General features: G+C 33.3%; 2 protein-coding genes across 3 annotated transcripts; both read right to left on the bottom strand.

The window, feature by feature from the left end:
- Positions 1-353: 353 nt before the first annotated feature.
- LOC129226487 (insulin-like) lies at positions 354-7,998 on the bottom strand. 2 transcript variants are annotated; one of them, XM_054861097.1, is made up of 3 exons: positions 7,953-7,998; positions 3,586-3,832; positions 354-627 (listed from the first exon to the last, which is right to left on the bottom strand). In XM_054861097.1, exons 1-3 carry the CDS (start codon positions 7,983-7,985, stop codon positions 452-454), a joined length of 456 nt encoding a protein of 151 aa, XP_054717072.1. In that variant the 5' UTR covers positions 7,986-7,998; the 3' UTR covers positions 354-451. The 2 variants fall into 2 exon arrangements, with proteins under 2 accessions (XP_054717072.1, XP_054717073.1); XM_054861098.1 differs by having other exon boundaries at positions 354-597.
- A 10,387-nt stretch (positions 7,999-18,385) lies between these two features.
- LOC129226929 (LIRP-like) lies at positions 18,386-20,348 on the bottom strand. The gene is made up of 3 exons (XM_054861558.1): positions 20,253-20,348; positions 19,302-19,512; positions 18,386-18,540 (listed from the first exon to the last, which is right to left on the bottom strand). The coding sequence occupies exons 1-3, from the start codon at positions 20,346-20,348 to the stop codon at positions 18,386-18,388; spliced, it is 462 nt and encodes a 153-aa protein (XP_054717533.1).
- Between the last annotated feature and the right edge of the window lie 1,173 nt (positions 20,349-21,521).

Here is a 21,521-nt window from a genome sequence, read left to right as displayed (position 1 = left end):
AGATTACTGCATACATGTGTTTCGATGTTTCAGGGAACCTCTTTTTCAATGCAACAAGTGAGTTTTTGGATGAAAAGACATCCAGTAAAAGCTATAGTAACAGGCTGAGCATTGAAAACTAGGGGCTTTTACTGGATTTCTTTTCATCCCAAAACTCACTATTTGCATTAAAAAGAGATTCCCTGAAACCTTGAAGCACGTGTATGCAGTAATCTGCTAATTTTGTGCGTCAAAACGTTGTTAATCACCATTTAATTTTCGTACAAAGCTATTTATTTATTTCTTGTTGTTTGTGTTGCATTTCTAACTGTTTGTGAATACTGATAAAGGTGCCAAAACTTCCCTTCCAGGTATGCAATTTTATTTCACATAAATTGAATGCTTGCATATTTTCAAGCAAACTCTTAATAGATAAACACATTATATTTGCTTCGTCATGGAGAATCAAGTACTAGATTGCAACATTTCTTGCTGTCCTTCTTCCTCTGCAGTATGAGTATAATGTGCTAATGGAGCAGGATCTCTTACAACACTCATCTGCAACTTGCCTTTGACTTCTCTGGTTCGGGTCAATTAAGTCACCGTATTTTCCGATACCTTTAAGAAACCAGTCTGGATATAGATCATCTGCAAAAATATTATTTATTTGTAAAGTTACGATAGCCAGTGATTATGTTAAGTTGGGGAGACTGGGGTAATGGCAGTCACCTAAGGGAAAATTATTATAAAACTTTACTTTGTGTTAAATTTGAAATGCAATCATGCAGAATTGCTTACATATGGTATATCATACCTATTGCAGACCAAATTGAGCCTTAATTAATCTTACCTGTTGGAAAAATACAAATTATTGCAAAAGCAGCTTTGACCGGTATTACCCCTCAACTATTACCCCTCTCTTGGGGGTCATTCTCATCTCGGGGGGACAGTCAGTAATGTCATTTACTACTTAATCGTTGTAAAATAAGAAATATGAGGATTTTCAATGACATGAGCACGTTAAACTAAAATCTTTACGTTTATTTTATTATATAATTCCGCTTTTTAGATATTACAAAAAGGAATTGAAAGTATAGACATAATATGAAGTCAATGATTTAAAAAAAAACATCTTTCCATCGTAAAAAAGGGATTACTAATATAATGGTGATACCAATATGTTTAAAGTTTACGAGCTTTTAGAAGCTCAAGTTAATTTTACTTTCCAAAGTACATGTCACATAAATACCTCTCAGGGGGCGCCGCCATGACACCGAATGTGGTGACCACCATTACCCCAACCGCATGTTTTTATTTAACGGCTAAAAAAATAAATACTAATGATTAAAACGATAATAAAACACTACGTGATACAATAATATAGCTTACTCTGTTCTTGTGAGATCAGTCTCGTTTCAAGAAAGGTAAGCATTGCAGCATTGCTAGTAACAAAGCCAATAAGATGCTCGGGTTTATCAATAGATCTATTTCAAACAAATCTAAAGAAGTTCTTCTGCCCTTATATAGAAGTTTTTTAAGACCCCATTTGGAGTATGCTGTTCAGTTTTGGTCTCCTTATCTTAAGAAAGATATTAATGTATTGGAAAGGGTTCAAAGGCAGGCTACTAGGCTAATAAATGGACTTTCCCACTTAGATTATGATTCCAGGCTTAGAAGGCTAAAAATGTACAGTCTTGAGCAAAGAAGAGACCGAGGGGACATGATTGAGTTGTTTAAATTTATTAAAATGAAAGATGTTACGGGGCTGAAGTTAAGCACTGAAAACAGGACAAGGGGTCATTGTTTTAAGCTATTTAAATCGCAGGCTAACATGGATATTAAGAAAAATTATTATTTTAGCAGGGTAGTGGAACCTTGGAACAGCTTACCGGAAGAGGTGGTAATGAGCAAGGGAGTAGATAGTTTTAAGAGGGCCATTGATCTTCACTGGGGATTGTAAATTGACTAAGACCAGTCTAGCTGGGCCCAGAGCCTGTTGCTGGTCGTCACTTTTGTATTTGTATTTGTAAACGGTAAGAGCTGACAGGGGATTAAACTCTTCTCTTTCTTATAAGGCGAAGCTTCAAAATAGTATTTCTTACACAATAGGCAAACTACGACTGGCATGGTGGCCAGCGCTTCAGTAGTACATTTATAAACTGACGTGAAATGGCAGCACCAATCAGTTTAAATCTGAGTTATTCACTTTACGAGAAATCATAGTGACCGCCATTACCCCAGTCTCCCCAAACCTTTTTCAGTCAAACAAATAAATTTTGTAAAGCACAAACCTATTATCAGATACTAACAAGATAGAATTTCGTTCAGACAAGGGCAGAACCAGAAAGTATTCAAGGTGGGGGCGATTGATTTCAGATGTTTACCCTTTTATAGATTCCCAAACGTCCCCCCCCCCCTATCATCATAGAAGATCGCCTGAAATTTATTTACTTATATATTTATTTATTTGGAAATTCCATTTACAAAATATTCCGGAGGAGTGTACTGTTGTATTTCGTCGACGTTCAAGCAGTGTCACTAAAGTGAAAAACACATATCGTCGCCTCAGAGCAACAACAAGATATCTTAGTATTATTTCTGGGATTATATATCTTACTGTTGCTCTGAGGCGACGATATGGTCGACTACCGGTGTTAATTAATATTTTCATACATTTCATGATATAAACCAATTCAGCAATTTAAAAATTACATTTGCAAATGTATTCTGTTGGATGGGAGTTACAAGTTTAAAAAGGTTTTACTGGGAAGTTCCATTCTCATAGATTCATGTTTTGTTGCACAAAGCACCTTACAAAGAATCCCTAATGTGTTGGAAACTTGTATCATTGTATAAATTTTATGATGAAAAAGGGAGTTTAATTCTAAATAATGCAATGATTTTTTAAAGGTTTCCAGAAACATTCTTTAACTAATATTTTTTTGACTCAGTAACTGACGCAGCTTATGAGATACGTCTGTTACTGCTCAAATAAATAATTGAATAAATAAAATAAAATAAATAAATAATAAAATAAAATAAATAAATAATAAAATAAAATAAATAAATGCGTTTTTGTGTTTTTTATTTTTTGGCTTAACCTCCCGATTTCCGATGAGGTCAGACAAGGTCCAAAAGACCGTTGATCTTGAGAAAGTAGATGAGGAGAAAGTTAAAAATAAAATAAAATAAGATAAATAAATAATAAAATAAAATAAAATAAATAAAAAGTAAAATTAAATAAGTAAAAAATAAGATAAAATAAAATAAAATAAATATTAAATTAAAATAAAATAGATAAATACATAATAAAACAAAAAACATATAGTTTATGGAATTCTTTAAAAACTTAAATGTTTTATATATAAGAAGAGGCCATGTTCTCCTCAAAGTTTGCGCAATGAAGCAAGAATCTAGCATATTTGAAGTCTTCTTCGGGTATTTTATACAGAAAATGACACACCTGCTACTGTGGAACTGCTCTATTTTTCATTCAACAGCTTTGATCCATCAGCTTAAATCGACAATATTTTAAAATAAGAGTTTTGGACTAGGTCATTTATGCTCGAACGCATATGATTTGAACGTTAAACTAAATTTTCTTACCAATGGAATCATAATGTCTTCTGTCCACTAAATTAGTCTCAAAATCTTCATTTGCTTCGGTTGTAGGATTTCTATTTTCGTTGGGGTCATAGTACTTTCCTTCGCAAAGAAAATGCAGTGCTTCAGCCAAAGCTTTGCCACAGTAGCGCTGATTGCGTTTTATCAAGAAACCTGCAGAAAGGGGCGAATCACTTCCCTTTGCTGTTGCCAAAATCAGAGTTAAAATAGAGAATGTGCAGAGGAGACTCTACGTAAAAATAGTGTTTGTTATTACTTTAGTAAAGCATCTCACATGATATTACAACAAAATTATATTAAACTTAAAATTCTTTACTTTCTCGCGCGAATTATTTCTCATTATCAATTGAATATTAACTCAAAGCAATAAATAATATTAATCAGCATGAAACCAACAAAGTAAAAGTTGATCGATTTGGATCTTTGAAACTGTTAAATTTATTTTTCATCATCAATTATATATTGACAAAAAGTTTTGAACAATAATTAGAATTGAAATATAAAGTTTTATCGATGAGAATGTATGAAAATGATAAAAACTGTTTGCAAAAAAAAAAAAATGTATATGAACAAACGTGTGATTAAACAAAAAAACAAAAAACAAAAAAAAAAAAAAAGAAAGAAAGAAAGAAAAAGAAAAGAAAAAAATGTCTACCAACCTGGATCGTTAAAATTTAGAAATAAGCTAAAAGATTCAAATTAGTTTTACAAAAATTTTCCAGCTAAATATTGTAAAAATTTAGAAAAGCATTATAAGGAGCTGCATTTTCATGATTCTCAGATAGCACTAAATCAGAAAGTGCTGTTAAAAAATCAGTAACACTTATTCGAAATCCTTCACTGTTGCTATGCTGTAATTTAGCTTATGATTTTGACACGTATATTTCTTTTATCAAGCTTTTAATAATAACATCTAACGAATGTGTACAAATAAATACATACACAACATAATATGCTACTGGTACACTACAGTCTTTCACAGTAATTTTGATCTGCAATTTCTAATTTAGCTGCTCAACTCACATTTTAATGCTGCCATTGCATATATTTGTATAATATGAAAAACAAACACTTCTAAATTGCTGCATAATTATCCAAAGTTAAGCAATAATAATTAGAAAATCATTAAAAATGTATTTTTTAACCTGGTATCCAGCCATTTAGGATATTTTTGAAATAAATGGTGCAAAATGAATTGTTTTAATAAAGGTCATACAACGTTGAACTAGAAAAATTAATTTCCAAAAGTATTAAAAACTCTATTTTTTTTACCCCCGACACACAAAGGAAGGGGAATATAAGTTTGACATGTCTGTGTATCTGTGTATCTGTCTGAGGCACTCTAGCGCCTAAACGGGTGGACCGATTTTAAATTTGTTCGAAAGGAGAGTTGATCGAGAGTGTTCTAAGCTAGGTTGCGTGCTCTGATGACATTAATCAACGAATATATTAATTAAAAACCTCTAAAAGGATAGTCGCGATTTTCGCAGTGAAACATATTTAAAAATTTAAAAATTTAGTACCACAATAAGATGTATTTTTTTCTGGGTCTGATAAAATGTGTTTGGAACTTCCATGCTATGTAGAATTCGAATTATAAAGGTTTTTTTTAAGCCGATTTTAAATACGGCAAAGCCTTTATTCACGCGATTGGTAACTGAATTCATTGTTGTCCGGCAAGGAAATTAAACGCATTGATTGAAAATGTTTATTTGTTGCCAATTTTTATTTATTAACAAATGAAAAAAAAGTTATTGGTTTTTTAATAGCATAAGGCTTTTAAAATGATTTTCAATTTTTCCCTCTTGATTCTACATTCTGCGAGTCATTCGGGTTTTTTTTAAATAAATTTTTAATTTTAATTACTTGTAAAAAATTAAAAAATCGGAAACTGGTTTGACAACCTTGACAGCAGAGTGCAGCATAGGGTCTTCTACATTTTCTTTTGAAATCACATTACATGGTGATTATAAATTGCTTTCACAAGTTAGGTGAGGTGATAGTGCTTATTCAGACAATCAATAATTACATAGGTTCGCATTCCACTCTAAGAGGCAGAAAAGATGAAAACAGAAACGACTCCTGCGAGATGCATCAATACAAGTAATCACCTGCGACGTCATTTTGTATGTGTAGCATATCTTTTATCAAGAATTTACCGCACGCAAATTTTCACAGAAAAGAAGCGTTTTGCTCTTTACTTGTTCACGAACTGGCGCCCAGCAGATGCACCAGTCGTTCTTTCGCCGGAGTTATTCACTTTACGAGAAATCATGGTGACCGCCATTACCCCAGTCTCCCCAAACCTTTTTCAGTCAAACAAATAAATTTTGTAAAGCACAAACCTATTATTAGATTCTAACAAGATAGAATTTCGTTCAGACAAGGGCGGAACCAGAAAGTATTCAAGGTGGGGGCGATTGATTTCAGATGTTTACCCTTTTATAGATTCCCAAACGTTCCCCCCCCCATCATCATGGAAGATCGCCTGAAATTTATTTACTTATATATTTATTTATTTGGAAATTCCATTTACAAAATATTCCGGAGGAGTGTACTGTTGTATTTCGTCGACGTTCAAGCAGTGTCACTAAAGTGAAAAACACATATCGTCGCCTCAGAGCAACAACAAGATATCTTAGTATTATTTCTGGGATTATATATCTTACTGTTGCTCTGAGGCGACGATATGGTCGACTACTGGTGTTAATTAAAATTTTCATACATTTCATGATATAAACCAATTCTGCAATTTAAAAATTACATTTGCAAATGTATTCTGTTGGATGGGAGTTACAAGTTTAAAAAGGTTTTACTGGGAAGTTCCATTCTCATAGATTCATGTTTTGTTGCACAAAGCACCTTACAAAGAATCCCTAATGTGTTGGAAACTTGTATCATTGTATAAATTTTATGATGAAAAAGGGAGTTTAATTCTAAATAATGCAATAATTTTTTTAAAGGTTTCCAGAAACATTCTTTAACTAATATTTTTTTTAGCCACCACCACCAACGCTGGTGGTGTCACCAGCGCAACGACTTTCGTGGTGTGCATTTTGAGACCTTTTTGTGAATTCGTCACTGAAGAATAAATCTGATTCTGCTACTTTTGGTATCGTTCATTCTTTTCCCAACATTATTGTAAGTTCTGGCTGGAATCCTAATATTCTTTTTTGCACTTGTTATGCAGCCCAATGTTCCAGTTTAATTACTGATCGTCTGGAAGGATACTATAATTCTTCTTTACTTGTAAAAACTGTTTAGAATCACCCTGTATACTGAAAAAAATATGATTAAATTGGGTCAGTGTTAACCCACAAGGTTCAAAACCACTTTAAATGTATGTATGTAAAATAGATTATTAACATTTTGAAACAAGATGGCACAAAATGAAAAAACCCTAAAAATATCAATCATTTCTAAACAACAAATCTTTTTTCTTAAGACCCAAAAACTATCATTTGGAAACCTCTAAGAGTGAGATCCCTCGGGAGTCATATTTTTTGGGCACGAGCCTCCCAAGTGGGTCATGCTCACAAATATCAGGTCGAAGGAAAATCATGTCCGACACAGTTGAATTATGTTTAACAATTTAAACAATTTCCGGCAACTAATTATTATTATTTTTTCTTTTTGTGATTGAGTTTCAATTTAGTTGAGTATAATAAAGTGTTTATAGTTCGTAAGTAAAGGATTTATGAAGAGTTTTAAAATATTTTGACTATTTTGTATAACACAGTGGACAAGTAACAGCCTTTTAAAAATCGCTCTAACCATAAAGAAAAGTTAGTTTCAGCACAAGCGCATAAAATGAAAGAGTAATTCTATTTTTGAAATGACTGTAACAGAATGGGTAATTCAAAACGTAGAAAATTTTGGAACATTCATAAAAAACATTTTTTTCAGGGAAAACGATATGTTCTCGAGTTGTGTGGTAACTTTATTTTTATGTGAAACATATAGTATTAACTGATAATTTATATCGTTGTTACATTTCATCACAATCTTAAAGCATATTTTAACTCCAAATGATTTGAAGCTGTGACACGTAATATTATTTTTCTCATTCCAAAGCCATTTTTTAACTCTTAATAAATCCAATAAAAAATTGATACTTGATTATACACTCATTTATGTAAAAACAATTCATACTTATTTACTCATAATTAAATGAATCACCAGTGAACAAATATGATTAAAAGGTGCTAATTATTGAAATTGGAAACAAAATTCCAAACAATCGGACATGATTTGAATAATTTTTTTTTGAGAATGACCCATCCTTCTACAACAAGTTTTGTAAAATACCGTATCCTTTTGTGTACTGTTTAATAAAATACTATACTCACCGTCATCTTCGGAAAATTATCTTTCATGGTCATCTCAGGCGGTTTGAAGTATGGTGCGATTTTAGTGTCTTCTCACTTATATACTGTCTGTATGTCGCATTGCGACAGAAAATCTTAACACAGACGGTCAAGGATTATAACAAATTCTTTATTTTAGTCAACTTCTTAAAAACCAAGGGTTAGTTTCAAGGGCTCTTACAAGATAGAAAGTGAAAGTTATACTGGTGCTTAAGATTATTTTTGGTCACAGATTGTTGATCTGTTTTGTCGTTACAAAATCTTATAGAATCCTCTTAGTGTCAAAGAAGTTAAGAAAACTATCTCCGAAGAATTTCATCATGAAGATAGAAGACTTAAATATCGTTTCATCAAATGTTTTGTCACTTTTGCTTTATTTTAATGTTTTATTGAGCATTAAGTAGTTTTTCGACATTTAAAAGCCAGGGTTATTTTTTTCTTGCTAAATAAAATATTTTTAATCTTTGAATCCATACTCCTATTTATATCAAACTATTTTCAGTGAGGAACGAAAGAAGAAGTACCACTTAAGAACTGAAGAAAAATTCCGGATAATATGGTGTATGCTTCAAATGAAGCCATAAAGCCATCGTCCTATGTTTTAATGAAGTATTACGAAAATAAACTAGATCGTGACTTCGTCGTCGTCAAAAAGCCCAAAGGGGCCGTTTCCGATATTTTAAAAATATTTTTTTCTGAAAGAGCATGCTTAAAAACGTAGGATTTGAAATTTTTTAAAATAATTTGACGAAGTTTACTGTTTTAAAAAAAAAGTATTTAAATCGGTGCGCAGACTCAATTTTAATTTTTACGCTTCTGTGCATGACATCACAAATGATGAACTGCCGTTCATTGTTGCCATGTACGCAGAGCGCAATATTGAATTCGCTTCTTTACTCACATGTACTGATGGCAACGATATGGTTGATAGCAAGTGTAGAGCGCAATATTTAATTCGCTTCTTAATAATCATAACGTGGAAACGCAGTAGACAGCAAGTGTAAACATTCAGAGCCTAAGTATATCATTTGTGACGTCGTAAAGACCATGCCTTGTTTGAAAAATCCGACATTCAAAAAAATTATTTTAAAAAATAACTGTTGGGAAAAAATGAAAGTATTTTCTGGGTCCATGTTATTTTTTTTTTTTTTGCTCATTCTATCAACTTTAGTGACTAAAATTAGTACTTTTGCTCAGGGCTGTGGAGTCGGAGTCGGACTGATTTTGGAATAAAGGATTCGGAGTCGAAGTCGTTAGAAAACATGCCGACTCCGGGCTTCTTTTTTACTTTCATTTTCACTGACTCTAAAAACTGACTACCAATTGGTTTGATTACATGTATAAAAAGCTACTAATGAGCAAAATTACTGCGATTATGGCAATCAGCTAGCTTGAGTGCTTACCGAACTTTCTCCAGCCGTCCCCTAGTTTGCTTACTTTTTAACTTAACAAATAGCAACTGTCAGCAAATGGTTTTGTTGCCTAACATTTTCAAATAATCATTTTCAAATAAAAATAGAAATATAGTGTTTTGTTCAATCTCAGTTATAAAATAGTTAAAGAAATGTAACAATTTTGTAAGTCGAGGCCTGTAGCTCGGGTGGAAACTTTTGAGAGCGTTCGGCAAATTCAAATAAGTTCTGGCGTAAAAGCACAAATCTAAAAGATCCGATGAAATAATCTATTTTTTTTAAATTATTATTAAGACCATTTCTATATGCTTAATTCTCACTAAAAAGTATGGAACAAAATAAGTGTAAATGATTTCTTGGTTACAACACTCAATAATTGCAGTTAATCTTAAAATCTTCATATTAAGGTTAATTCTAAAGCAGACTATAAAATTTAAATTAAAAATTGAGCAAAGAAGAAATATAGGTATAGTAAAAGCTATTCGTACAAATTTGTACACCGCCGCATTTTGTGTAAAATTTGCTCCTGACGTATATGTGCCTTATTTTCGTTGAAATTTTACTGGAGAAATATAATTTAAAATATATTTGGGAAAATTTTCAGAATTAAAGTATTTATATTTTTTACAAACTCTGAAATTAACTTTGGGTGTCATCTACCAGATGAATGTCACCCGGGGCAAACCACCCCCGCTCAAGAACTTAGAGAAAAAGTTTTTTCTTTCAAGCTGCAACTTTCAAAAATTGAAAGCACACGATTTGATCAATATGTATTTGTTAAACATTAAACATTAAAAGGGAGCAAATTACAAGTAATCCTTTTAAATTATTGAAAAAAAAAGGTATTTTTAAGTAATCTCACTTTTAAACTCGTAACTATTGGAAAATTTGATTTTTAAATTGAATTTCTAACGTTATATGCATCTTGGGTTTACAATAAAATACAAAATGCGAAATTTTCATGAAAAGAATGAATATTTAATTCTCTGTTTAGAGGTATTTCCCCATTCCCCTGAAGGGGGAGAGGGAATAGAAAAAATACAGTAAAAAAAAATCTGGAGTCGGAGTCGGAGTTGGAATATGACGTTTCAAAATCCAGGAGTCGGAGTCGGGGTCGGAGTCGACCATTTTCCTTCCGACTCCGCAGCCCTGCTTTTGCTGAAGGAAACAACTCTATTGATGATAAATCGTCATCAACAGGCACGGTGTAGAAAAAATTATTACTGAGGAGCGTTGTCAAAATTACCTGATCTTACTGTGCAGTACGTTTTGCTTCTATCACGGTCCACTGTAGTTTACTAGTATAAAAAAGTTGTTAATTGCTCTTGAGAGTTAATTTATGTAGTTGAGGAATACAAATGTATAAATATTAGTATGTACCGACATTTTTTTTCTGTGATTTGAGAGCCTAGAAAAGTAGATCGTAGCCCAATAAGGCCGTGGTTTACCTTATTAGAACATCGGAGCATCGGGTGAAAGATATGATCCTATCCTGCATATGCTGCTCATATGCGGCCGAACTGTGAGCAGGAGCAGCCAAAAAACAATAGCGAAATATCAGTGTTTTGGATGACACGATTGATCTTTCTCCTTTCCTTTGAAGTAAACATGAACTTTTGATAATGTGCTTCAATTATTCACGTGTGGTTTTACATGCTTTAATTTTGAAATTAAAGATTTTTAGTTTGATGCAGTATTTAGGTTTTTTTTTTTTTTTTTTTTAACAATTATGATTTGCTTACTTGACCAAAGTTGATGATGCATGATTTATGAGATTGCCATGCTGACAAGAACAGATTTAGTTCGTTGTATTAATATTTATTAAGGGGATAAATCTTCGTCGTCATGGTTACAAATCGTTTGCGTTCATTCAAAGCTTAACTTAAGCATAAAACTTAACTCTGTGAACTCCACTTCCATCAGCATCCACGAACGTTACCACTCCTGGTTGGTGACATCTGTACCCCTTACACACACTTATACTCCTGCACACACACACAAACACACAAACGTCTTCATACACACGAACAAACGCCTTCATACGCACAAACACGAACGCCTTCAGACACACACACACAAACGCCTTCAGACATACACGCAAACGCATTCAGACACACACACAAACGCCTTCATACACGCATACAAACGCCTTCATACACACATATAAATGCCTTCATACACACACACAAACGCCTTCATACACACATATAAATGCCTTCATACACACACACAAACGCCTTCTCATACCCACAATTAAACTCTTGCACACCCACCCACAAGAATGCTTGCAAACACATACACAGATACCCCCCCCCCAAACATCCACACACATGCACGAACGCACGCTCAATCGTGATTGCGAAAATAGTTTGAATTCAAGATCTAAAAATTTTAAAATTTCCTTTTTTTTAACACGCTTTTAATGACTTCACTTGTATATTTGTGAGGAACTCTTCTTTGGACTAAGAGCTAGTGGCTTATTACGGTTAGTACATTCCTCCCCTTTTTGAGTGTTCATGGACGAGGGGTTAAGGTCTTCGCTGAGGTCCACCTCCGGGAATCATTGGGCGTGCGTTCTAATCCCGTCTACACCGAAAATAAGTGGCTTATTAGAAATACTTACAACGTACAAATCAGAGCTGCGGAGTGTAACGATGTTTGCACATGAATTTACCAGAAAGCATTCAAAATGTCTGATGCAAATAATTCAATAGAATACTAAGATACATTCCATTATAAAAAATAATAGTTTGAAAATCTAAAAAACACGCTTTTGTTGCAAACTGAACTAAAAAGGAAAAAAATAAAGTAAGAGTTTAAAAAAACTAAAAAAAACACGCTTTTGTAGCAAAATGAACTGAAAAGTTAAAAATAATCTTTGGATGAGAAGTATATAAAGTAATTGACCAAACACTTAATTTTACTGTAATAGAGAAAAAGCGTGTGGGGGGGGGGGGCTTCTTATCAGGTTGTCTTACATTTCTTCCACTTGTTATTTCCATGCAAAAATGTAAATAGGCAGCCCTCTGCACTTTTTTTTTACTACAGTAAAATTGAGTGTTTGGTCAATTACTTTATATACTTGTCATCCAAAGGTTATTTTTAACTTTTTAGTTCATTTTGCAACTAAAGCGTGTTTTTTTAATTTTGTATTTTGTCTTTAGCCCTGCGTGAAGTAAATCTTGCTTAAAGTTGACCTAATTAGGGACTCATGTTCTCAATGAGGCTAAATCGCCATTCTTTGTTACAACTGCTAGCAATCATAATTAAAACTTAAAATTAAACTGGATTTTTCCTCTTCTTTTCTCTCTGTGAGAAGCTTGGGGGCCATTCAGTAACTACGCAGGAAGGACTTTGGCAATTTTTGACCCTTCCACCCTCAGGTAAGGGTAAGTAAGATTTTTAACCCCTCCCCCCTATTCTTCGTAAGATTAAATTTCGTTTTACAAGATATTGAAATGTTGTTAGAAAAGGCTCAGTTACACTAAAACCCCGAGTTTGACCTTTATCAAAGATTTTTATTTTATAACAGATAAGTTATATTATTTTATTGCAGTCAACTATTATTAATTGTTACTTGATTGCACGTAAAAACGAACCTCTCAATACAGTTTTTTATCTAATGTATACGAATCTTACATCACTCGAATCATTATTAAACTCATTATTATTAAATTATTTTTAAAAACCTTTTTGTGTAAAGAAATATTTACTAAAAAGTTGAAATATAGACTGCATGTTTTTTTTGACATTTTTTGCGTATGATAACAATAAAACATGCCATACATCATGCGATTATTTTATTATATTTTACACTATTCATTCTTTGTAGAACTAATACCAAACCTAATACGTTTTTCACCTTCCTGACACAAATGAAATATCATCCATCCCAAACCACTTGACCGTGGTATTTATAAATATAAAATATCGACTTGGAAAAAATTACGTAAGAATGGGTTTGACCCCCTCCCCCTTCCCCAAAGTAAGGGTATGTAGAGATTTTTCTAATCCCCCCTCCCTCTCGGGACCCTTCCGTAATTAATAAACGGCCCCTTACAAGCAGAAAAATATTTTTTTTTATTTGATAATTGGTTTCCTTTTTAGCATTTTAAAAATTAAATTATTTCTTAATAATTTATGCGTGTGAAACAAAAGAATCAATTGGCGGATAAAAGGGGAGGGTCATAGGGATTTTGACCTCCCCCCCCCCTAAACCGTCGACAATGTTATCCGTCCCCATTTTGATCAAACACTTATCTACATAGAAAAAATGAAGTCTCCGAAAAGCGTCTTTTTGTGTAAACGCGCAAAACTCGAGAACTACCAGGCCGATTTCGCTGAAATTTTCACAGTATCTCACTTTTAGCACCGGAAAGGTTTGCAGACCAGTTCGAAAAAAACTTAATGAGTAGTTCTTTTTTTAATTCCAATTTAAGCCCAATTTTCACATAAATTCCCAAATATAGGCGTGAAAAAATACTTGCACATATTAATATTACATTTCGTTAAAAAGGGAAGAATTTTCTGCGTTTCTACGCAATTGGTTTCAATGCTCTGACTTACTTACGGCGGGAGTTATTTGCGTTTTTAGCTCGAATATGTTTAGGCTTATCTGAAATTTAGACATTACGTCCTTAATTAAATATATCAATAAAAAATGAAAGAACTGTCCTACAGTTTTCTTTTTGACACTGTTGGAAAAAGCGACTTTTACTCCAGATCTATCTTGACCTACGGTCGAAAAACTAAACTTCTTTTTCAAAAGGAAAAAAAAGTTATAAGACTTCTTAAATCAATTTCGAAAAATCTCATCTCCATTCAAGTTGTTAAACATTTTATTTTTTCGTTTCCATGGGTACGCTTTTTAATTCCATTGTTTGTCTCCATCTTTTCCATTTTCCCTATAACTTATTTTATTTTGTGTTTCCATGTGGTTAAGCTTTTTAAACCCATCTTTCTCATTTTCATTTCTTAAAAGTATTTTATTATCTGTCGTCATTGTTTGGGAGGGAAATTTTCATTATGTGCAATGCAGCTAGTAATGAATAAAATGTAAACGATTTTAGTATTCATTCAATTTGTTAATTATTTTTTTAAATAAATATTTTAAATGCTACTTCTTTTCATTGTTTGTGAAATTATCTTTTTATCAACACCTAAGCAGTTTCAGTAACTTTTCGTGCCCAAAACTGTAAGTTCGTTCATGTGTGTGTGAGGGGGGAGAGGTCATTCTTTAGCGTGACCGCCCTCCCTTAAATGGAAGCCTGTATCCGGCTCTAGTAGCATACATATTTTTTTCCGGTTTAAACTTATTTAAAGTAACAAAGCATTTTGAACTCCGAAGAATTAAGGAGTCTTAAAATGTCTTAATGAAACTGTTTCTTCAAAGTGCATGCTGCTTCAAAATAAACAGAAAGGTATTAATACATTTATTTCAACTTTTACATTTTACATTGAGGAAAAAGTTACACATTGGTTAATGAGTACATGTAACTGTTATGATATTTAGTAACATTTTTTCAAGTACATATGCATTTAAGATTTAAAAAGAAGAAAGATTATTCATACACGCAATTCGTTGTACATTTATCATTAAAATGCTAGGATGCTTTCTATTACCTTTTCAGACACGGTGCTGTACCGTAAAGCATTCATTCAGACAAAGGTAACTTACAGTTGTAGTCTGAGATCCGACATAGGTGGACCTACCCTCATAGAGTTTTTTCATAAGTTATGCATAAAAATTTAGATAAAAGTATTGCAAACGCGATAGTATAGGGTTGTCAAAAGGCAGTCAAATCATAGGATGTTGCCATTTGAAGCTGCAATAACTGTTAAATGCAGGAGTTTTTTTAATGGGGTTGTTTCCTTCAGTCAAAAGTAGTACTTTTTGTCACTGAAATTGATAGAATAAGCAAAAAGAATAACATGGACTAAGAAAATACTTTCATTTTCCCAACAGTTATTTTTTAATTAATTTTTTAAAATGTCCAAATCTTCAAACAAGGCGTGGTCTTTATGACGTCAAAACTGATGCACTATGGCGCATCTTTTTACCGCTTTTCCACGTTATGATAATCAAGAAGCGAATTACAATTGCGCTCTACGCTTGCTATCAAACATATCGTTGCCAATACACGTGAGTAAAGATGCGAATTAAATATTTTGGACCGTGAATGGCAACACTGAATGGCATTTAATCATTTGTGATGTCATCGGCAGAAGCGTTAAACGATGAAAGAGCACCGATTTAAGTAATTTTTTAAAAATATTAAACTTAAAGAAATTATTTGAAAAATGATCAGATTCAATGTTTTTAAGGATGATCTTTTAGAAAAAAATACTTTTAAAATTTTGGAAACGACTCCATTAAAGTAGATTTACATTTCCTGTTAAATTCTGTAGAGTTTTTAAAATTAATATAAATTTAATTTTCCTGTTAAATTCAGCAAATTTTCAAAATTAAACTAGATTTAAATTTCCATCACATAACTCTTATTCGACTCAAAACTTGACCCTTTCGCAGCAGAGATTATGCATGGCTCTTCTTCAAATATTCTTCTTGAATTTGAATACACCTGCTGAAAATCTGCAGAATTTTCCAATTATTGAAATTTTAAATCGCGACAACCCTATGATTCGCCCACTTTTGTTTAGTCAACCCTATACCAATGTGTTTGTAATATTGTTATCTAAATGTTTATACGTAAGTTATGAGGAAACTTGACACGGGTGGGGTCAACCTATATTGACCAATCCTTGTTAATCTTACAATATTACATCTCATCCAACTTTCAGGCAGGCACCATTGCTCTTAGCTGCATAACTGAACGGATACCCATTCATTGTTAAAATTCGTCACTTACAGAAAGATCATGTGAACGACTTTACACCAATCTAATTCACACAAAACATTCTTTGGAAAACTGTGTGATGTACGAAGTGTGCTAAGCTACATCTGTGAGCGAAAGGAAACGCTAGGTATAAATATTGTATATGGTAAAAAGACGCTCAATCTTCGACGAGTTTATTTATATTTGAGTTAAAAGAGGAAGAATGTTTGCTTCGGCACATCACCAATAACAAATATTGTCACTACAAACCGAATCACCAAACAAAATCGGTTAATCCTTCACACATCGGTAGTCATCGTATCAGAGCTAGACAACTCTCTGTATTGAGTTTCATATAGCTGAAATATAGTTGCATAGAATGTTACAATAATGCTCCGTGTCTGAGCTAGTAATAAAAAAAAAGTCCTTAGTTCAAAAAAACAAATCTAATATCTTAAGCTGGGAAACTGTTTTTGCAATGGAAACTACAGTAAAGTTCAACGAGTTAAGTTATTTGGCAGCCTCTCAAATTACTAGGTATAGCAAAACTTTTGGGTTATTGCTACAAATAGGTAAGCACAATTTCATTCTGCTTCCTTTGGGGGTTTGTTCTTTCATACTGCTTCGTGGATAACTGGAAAAAATTACGTAGTTTGAATTTTTTTGGGAATGTTAAGACTTGATTGAAATTGTATTAAACTGCCATTTCCAAATTTTTATTTAATTAGATTTATTAGCGGATTCTTTTGAAGGAAACTTTCGAATAGAAGTGTTTTTCCCCTTCTTGTACTAACTCAGTATTAGTACTCGCCGACGATATAAAAAAAAAAAAACTTCTGATGGCTTGCGTTATAAGAAAACACCATGCTCGATCTCTACGACACAGACACACATGACGTTACTCGCTCTCTAGTGCGCATACTCTAAACATTGTAACGCGATGTAATATTTTTGGTAAATATCAAAATTCTTCCATAAAATGCATTTTTTTTCAATTTTGAATTGGAATGTTTTGAGTAAAATATTACTGTTCTCCAGTTTTGACAATTTTGTGATTATACTCCTGTACTGAACCTACATTGTAAGAATAATGTGCACACAAACACACACATATATTCAAGCCTATTCAAAGACTCTAAGGTAAGAAATTTAAAATTGTGCCAAGGTTAGACTTTTTTACTATATTTATAAAATCATAAAATTTATATGAAAATGTTAAACAAAATTTTGTTTAAAAATTTTTCCAAAATCGACACATAAACACTCACATTTCTACTGTCTTTGCTATCCAATTACAGTGCTGCTCGATAGAAGAATAAAAAACATCGAATTCGTAAGACATATGGAGGGAGTAAACACGATAAGGAAATCAAGACTTCCTCATAGGGCATCTTAACGGCAAGTTTGGCGCGAGTTTTTAATCGAAATATGATCCTTATTGTAAGCAAACGACAAAGTTTCGTGAACAACGCTTGAACAATATGATTTTCTTGTTCTCAACTGGCTTAGAGAAGTAGACTCGTCCAAGGACGAGCGCCAAGAAAATGAGATGCACTACAGTGGTGCCCAACCTTTTTCGACCCGAAAGCCCCTCCTCACATTAAAATGATTCATAAGGGCCAGAACACATAAAATTTCAAAATATTAGCAAATTTTCTCAAAGTACATGGAAAAATGAGGAAAAGGGGAGAAAAATACTGTCCAAGAATTTTTGCTACTATTACTGTAGTTCCTTTTGTTAAATGCATCTTTTTATCAGAAACATATTTCTGAATTTCCGGCTATAAATTTGGAACATTGTCATTGAATGTGTTTTCGATTTGCAACACTAAACAAAACAACGGGCCACATGGAACAGCTTCGCATGCCCGATGTGATTCGCGGGCCGTAGGTTGGACATCACCGGACAATAACATAGTTCAATTTACTATAAAAACTCATGCTTCTCATCCTTCTTCTAGGTTAAAATTCCTTTAAAGAAACGTTTATAAAAATCTTAGTTTTTTTAAATGATTATTAATTTTACCTATTTATTTCTTTTTTCACGCTGACTACTTCACGAAATGCACGCATTACAAAATATACAACCACAGTAAAAAGTTTGATCATCCAAAATGGCGAGAATGTCAGTTGTCGTATCCAGTCTAGCTTCGATTACTTGACACAGTTACTTGGCGCAGTAAGTTACCAGAACGTTTGGAGAACAAGCCTTTCTGCAGCATTCTTCTACTATACCTCGTTTATATCGGCCACGACCAAAAGTTGCATTCGAAATTCCATTGTAAGGTATGTAGTTCAAGGGTATCGGTGGATAGAAGTTATCTGCAATGAAACAATCATACTCGCTTAATTATTTTTCATTCTAGAATTCAAAGTAGACAGAAAAAAATTACTGTCTGACCATCGATTACATGGAGAGGCTAATATCCGGTTTATAGGCGGAAATGGACGTATCTATTAGTTTATAGGGGTGTTAGTTGGTTTGTTACAGATGTGCGCTTTTGCCTCTCTATTATTTAGCCTTAGTTTTGTAAAAATGAAAATTCGCTCTCGGCAACATTTTTTTATTCTAAAGTACATTCGGTCTATATTTTCACGGCAAAATTTGATTTATTTATTCACAACAAAGTTTTGAGCATACCATTTTGCTTTTACGTTCCTGAAAGAAATGGAAATATTTTCTTTTTGTTGTTTCCATGGTAACTATTTTTGTTTTCCTTTATTTTATTTTAGAGAATGCAATAAATGAATATGGCACTAGTGACATTATAAAACGCGTGCATCAAAATCCCATCGTTATTTTCCTTTCTCCCCTGCTCGATTCATTCAGATGGAATAGTCTTTACTTGGCAGATTGCCAAATTACATACAATCCGTGGTCAAACAGTACTGTTTCTATTCATAAATTCGTTATAAATTCCATAAATACTAATTAAGAGAATTTGTCTTCGAAGAAATGAAGGTAAAACTTGAGCATTTCAAAATAATTTAATCCGATGAATTTAAATTGAATACTAAAACTTTTATTTTCATCTTTTACAAATGTGATCAACTTTTAAAAATGTTAAAACTGTATCCAATACCTGCAAGTTCTTGATCTTGTGCAGTTCTTTTAAACATTGAGCCAAACGGATCGTAGTACTGACCCTCACACAGAAGGTTTAGAATGTCCACAAGTTGTCTCCCACAGTATCGCTTTGGCGCTCGCCTCATTCGAAGGAATTCTTGCAGGGAGTTGGTTTCCGTCAAAGTTGATAAAATTAGGCTGGTCAGTGTAACGGTAATTATAAGGATCTGCGAAAGAAAGAAATCATTTAAAGTCTACATTCAATATACCGACAGCCCAGTTATCCTGTCCAGAGAATGCAGTTTTATCGTTGTTATGGACTAATCAGTCTGAAAAAGCGAATAACCGAACTGGCGGCAGATGTCATCCAAAGCTGAGAGTGCCAACAAACTAGTAGATAAATTTACCAGTTATCTATCAGTTTGTTGGCACTCTCAGCTTCAGATGACATCTCTAGCTCGGTTATTCTCTATTCCAGACTGATGAATCCATAACGAGGACGACACTGCAGTCTCCGGTTGGGATGTAGTTCTACCTGAGCCCTGCCATAGGGTCTGTAACTTACCACATTTTAAGTTGTGGTAACAAAATACGTACAAGGTTAGCATAAATAAATCATTGAGTTTCAAAGGTGTGTCTATTAACAAGTAGGCGACGTACAAACACGTGTGATACATGAAAAGATACATACACACAGGAAATAAAATAAGCATTAAATTTGGCAGCACTTTGAATATGACTTTCGTGCTTAGTGGGACATCAACATCCCGTATTTGGAGAGAGCGATGTGTGAGTTGTGGTAGAGATACGGTTCTGGAATCCAATCGCTGTGCTCCTGAACACAGGCGGATTTAGGACTGAGTTCCGGGGGGGGGGGGCTGAGGAGGGCAAGGTTTCTTTTCTTTTCTTTTCTTTTTTTTGAACTACATTTTTTGTAATCGGGGCCAGATTTATACTAATGGGGAACCAAAGGTATTTCAGGTATGAGATCCTTTTGTGGTCCTAAAGTCACCAATGATACTAGTCTTAAGTCTACAATCGAGGAGTTTGTTGCAAGAACCATTTCAGTCCTTTTTTTTTAAATTCATTTTTGAGTGTGACCGATAGTATAGAAGTTCCGATTGGTGCAACACCGAAACACAAATGTAGGATTAAGCGTCTGCTTTGTAGTAAATAATGTGGGAAAATATATTAGCCTTTCTACCGCAGACTGATGTTATTTGTTGGTCTTACCAAAAATGAGTGAGTATTGTCTTACATGGTTTTTGGTTCTTGCATCAAGGTTCTCAATTGTGTTTTCAGATTTAAATATCGAGCTGCCAGACAAAGTCTTCGAACCTTCGCCATTCCCTTAAAGTCACTAAAGATAGGCTAAAATTTAACTTTTTGAAATTTTCGTCGGAGAGCTCCGTAACCCTTTTCTAAGCACTATAGCCTAAAATTGATTTCAGTTTCGGGAAAAAATGCCCAGAGAAAACCAGTTTCCCCCAGACCGAAAAAGGGGCAGTGCGCTTTCAGATAAAAGGGTACTGTTTAAGAGAAGTTTTGTAAACCATTAAAGTGCTTCTTTTACTTTTTGGTTTTCTAGGTACATACAAAGTTCAAGTGTTTTCGATAGTAAATATTTCTTAAATATCGAAAAGCTTTTTGATGTTTAATTTTAAATATAATGCAAAAAACATTCAGATACATTCTAATCACATTCTTGTAGATAAGTTATTGAAACCAGAGAGTGACGTTTCAAAGACAGGCTTATGTGAATCTTTACCTTTCGAAAAAAGTTTAGCTTTTGTGAAGTTTTGTCTAAACTTTTAAGGGGTAAGGAGGGCTGATCAAGTTAAGGCTCAAAGGTTAGCTTAAAAGCGGAAGAGCACACACACACAGCGCCCTTCTAAAAAATCTAACACTCGACAAACCTGTCCCCTTTCCTTTTAATGTTTTCAAACACATTATAAGATTATATTTTTAAAATTTCAATGTCAAAAAATTCCGAAGGTGAGTAGCTGGATTCCCTATAGTAACTCAATGCAGTTTAAAATTGGGTAGAGTATACTTCAGTTTTTAAATGCTTCCGAATGCGATCACTGAGCCTCCTAATCTCTCAAACGTGACCAATGATTTATCGTTTTTTAATAGATCAAAGTCGAAATGTTTTCGTAGAGAACTCCCGATGCTTCCCTGTTCCACTAATTTTATCAAGGGTAACCTAAAATTTCATTTCTTAAACTTCCCATTT

This window comes from Uloborus diversus, chromosome 7 (genome assembly GCF_026930045.1).
Source record: "Uloborus diversus isolate 005 chromosome 7, Udiv.v.3.1, whole genome shotgun sequence".
NCBI classification, from domain to species: Eukaryota; Metazoa; Arthropoda; class Arachnida; order Araneae; family Uloboridae; genus Uloborus; species Uloborus diversus.
The sequence above is the reverse complement of the archived record's forward strand: the minus strand, read 5'-3'. Positions and strand labels throughout refer to the sequence as shown.

Excerpts from the sequence above, each read along its gene's own strand:
- LOC129226929 (XM_054861558.1), bottom strand. The coding sequence starts at position 20,348 with ATGGTTCTTGCAACAAACTCCTCGATTGTAGACTTAAGACTAGTATCA. Across the intron at positions 19,513-20,252 it reads TCATACCTGAAATACCTTTG|ATCCTTATAATTACCGTTAC; the intron begins GTTCCCCATTAG and ends TTTCTTTCGCAG. Across the intron at positions 18,541-19,301 it reads ACAAGATCAAGAACTTGCAG|ATAACTTCTATCCACCGATA; the intron begins GTATTGGATACA and ends GTTTCATTGCAG.
- LOC129226487 (XM_054861097.1), bottom strand. The coding sequence starts at position 7,985 with ATGACCATGAAAGATAATTTTCCGAAGATGACG. Across the intron at positions 3,833-7,952 it reads ATAATTTTCCGAAGATGACG|AGTCTCCTCTGCACATTCTC; the intron begins GTGAGTATAGTA and ends ATTTTTACGTAG. Across the intron at positions 628-3,585 it reads AAGACATTATGATTCCATTG|ATGATCTATATCCAGACTGG; the intron begins GTAAGAAAATTT and ends ATATTTTTGCAG.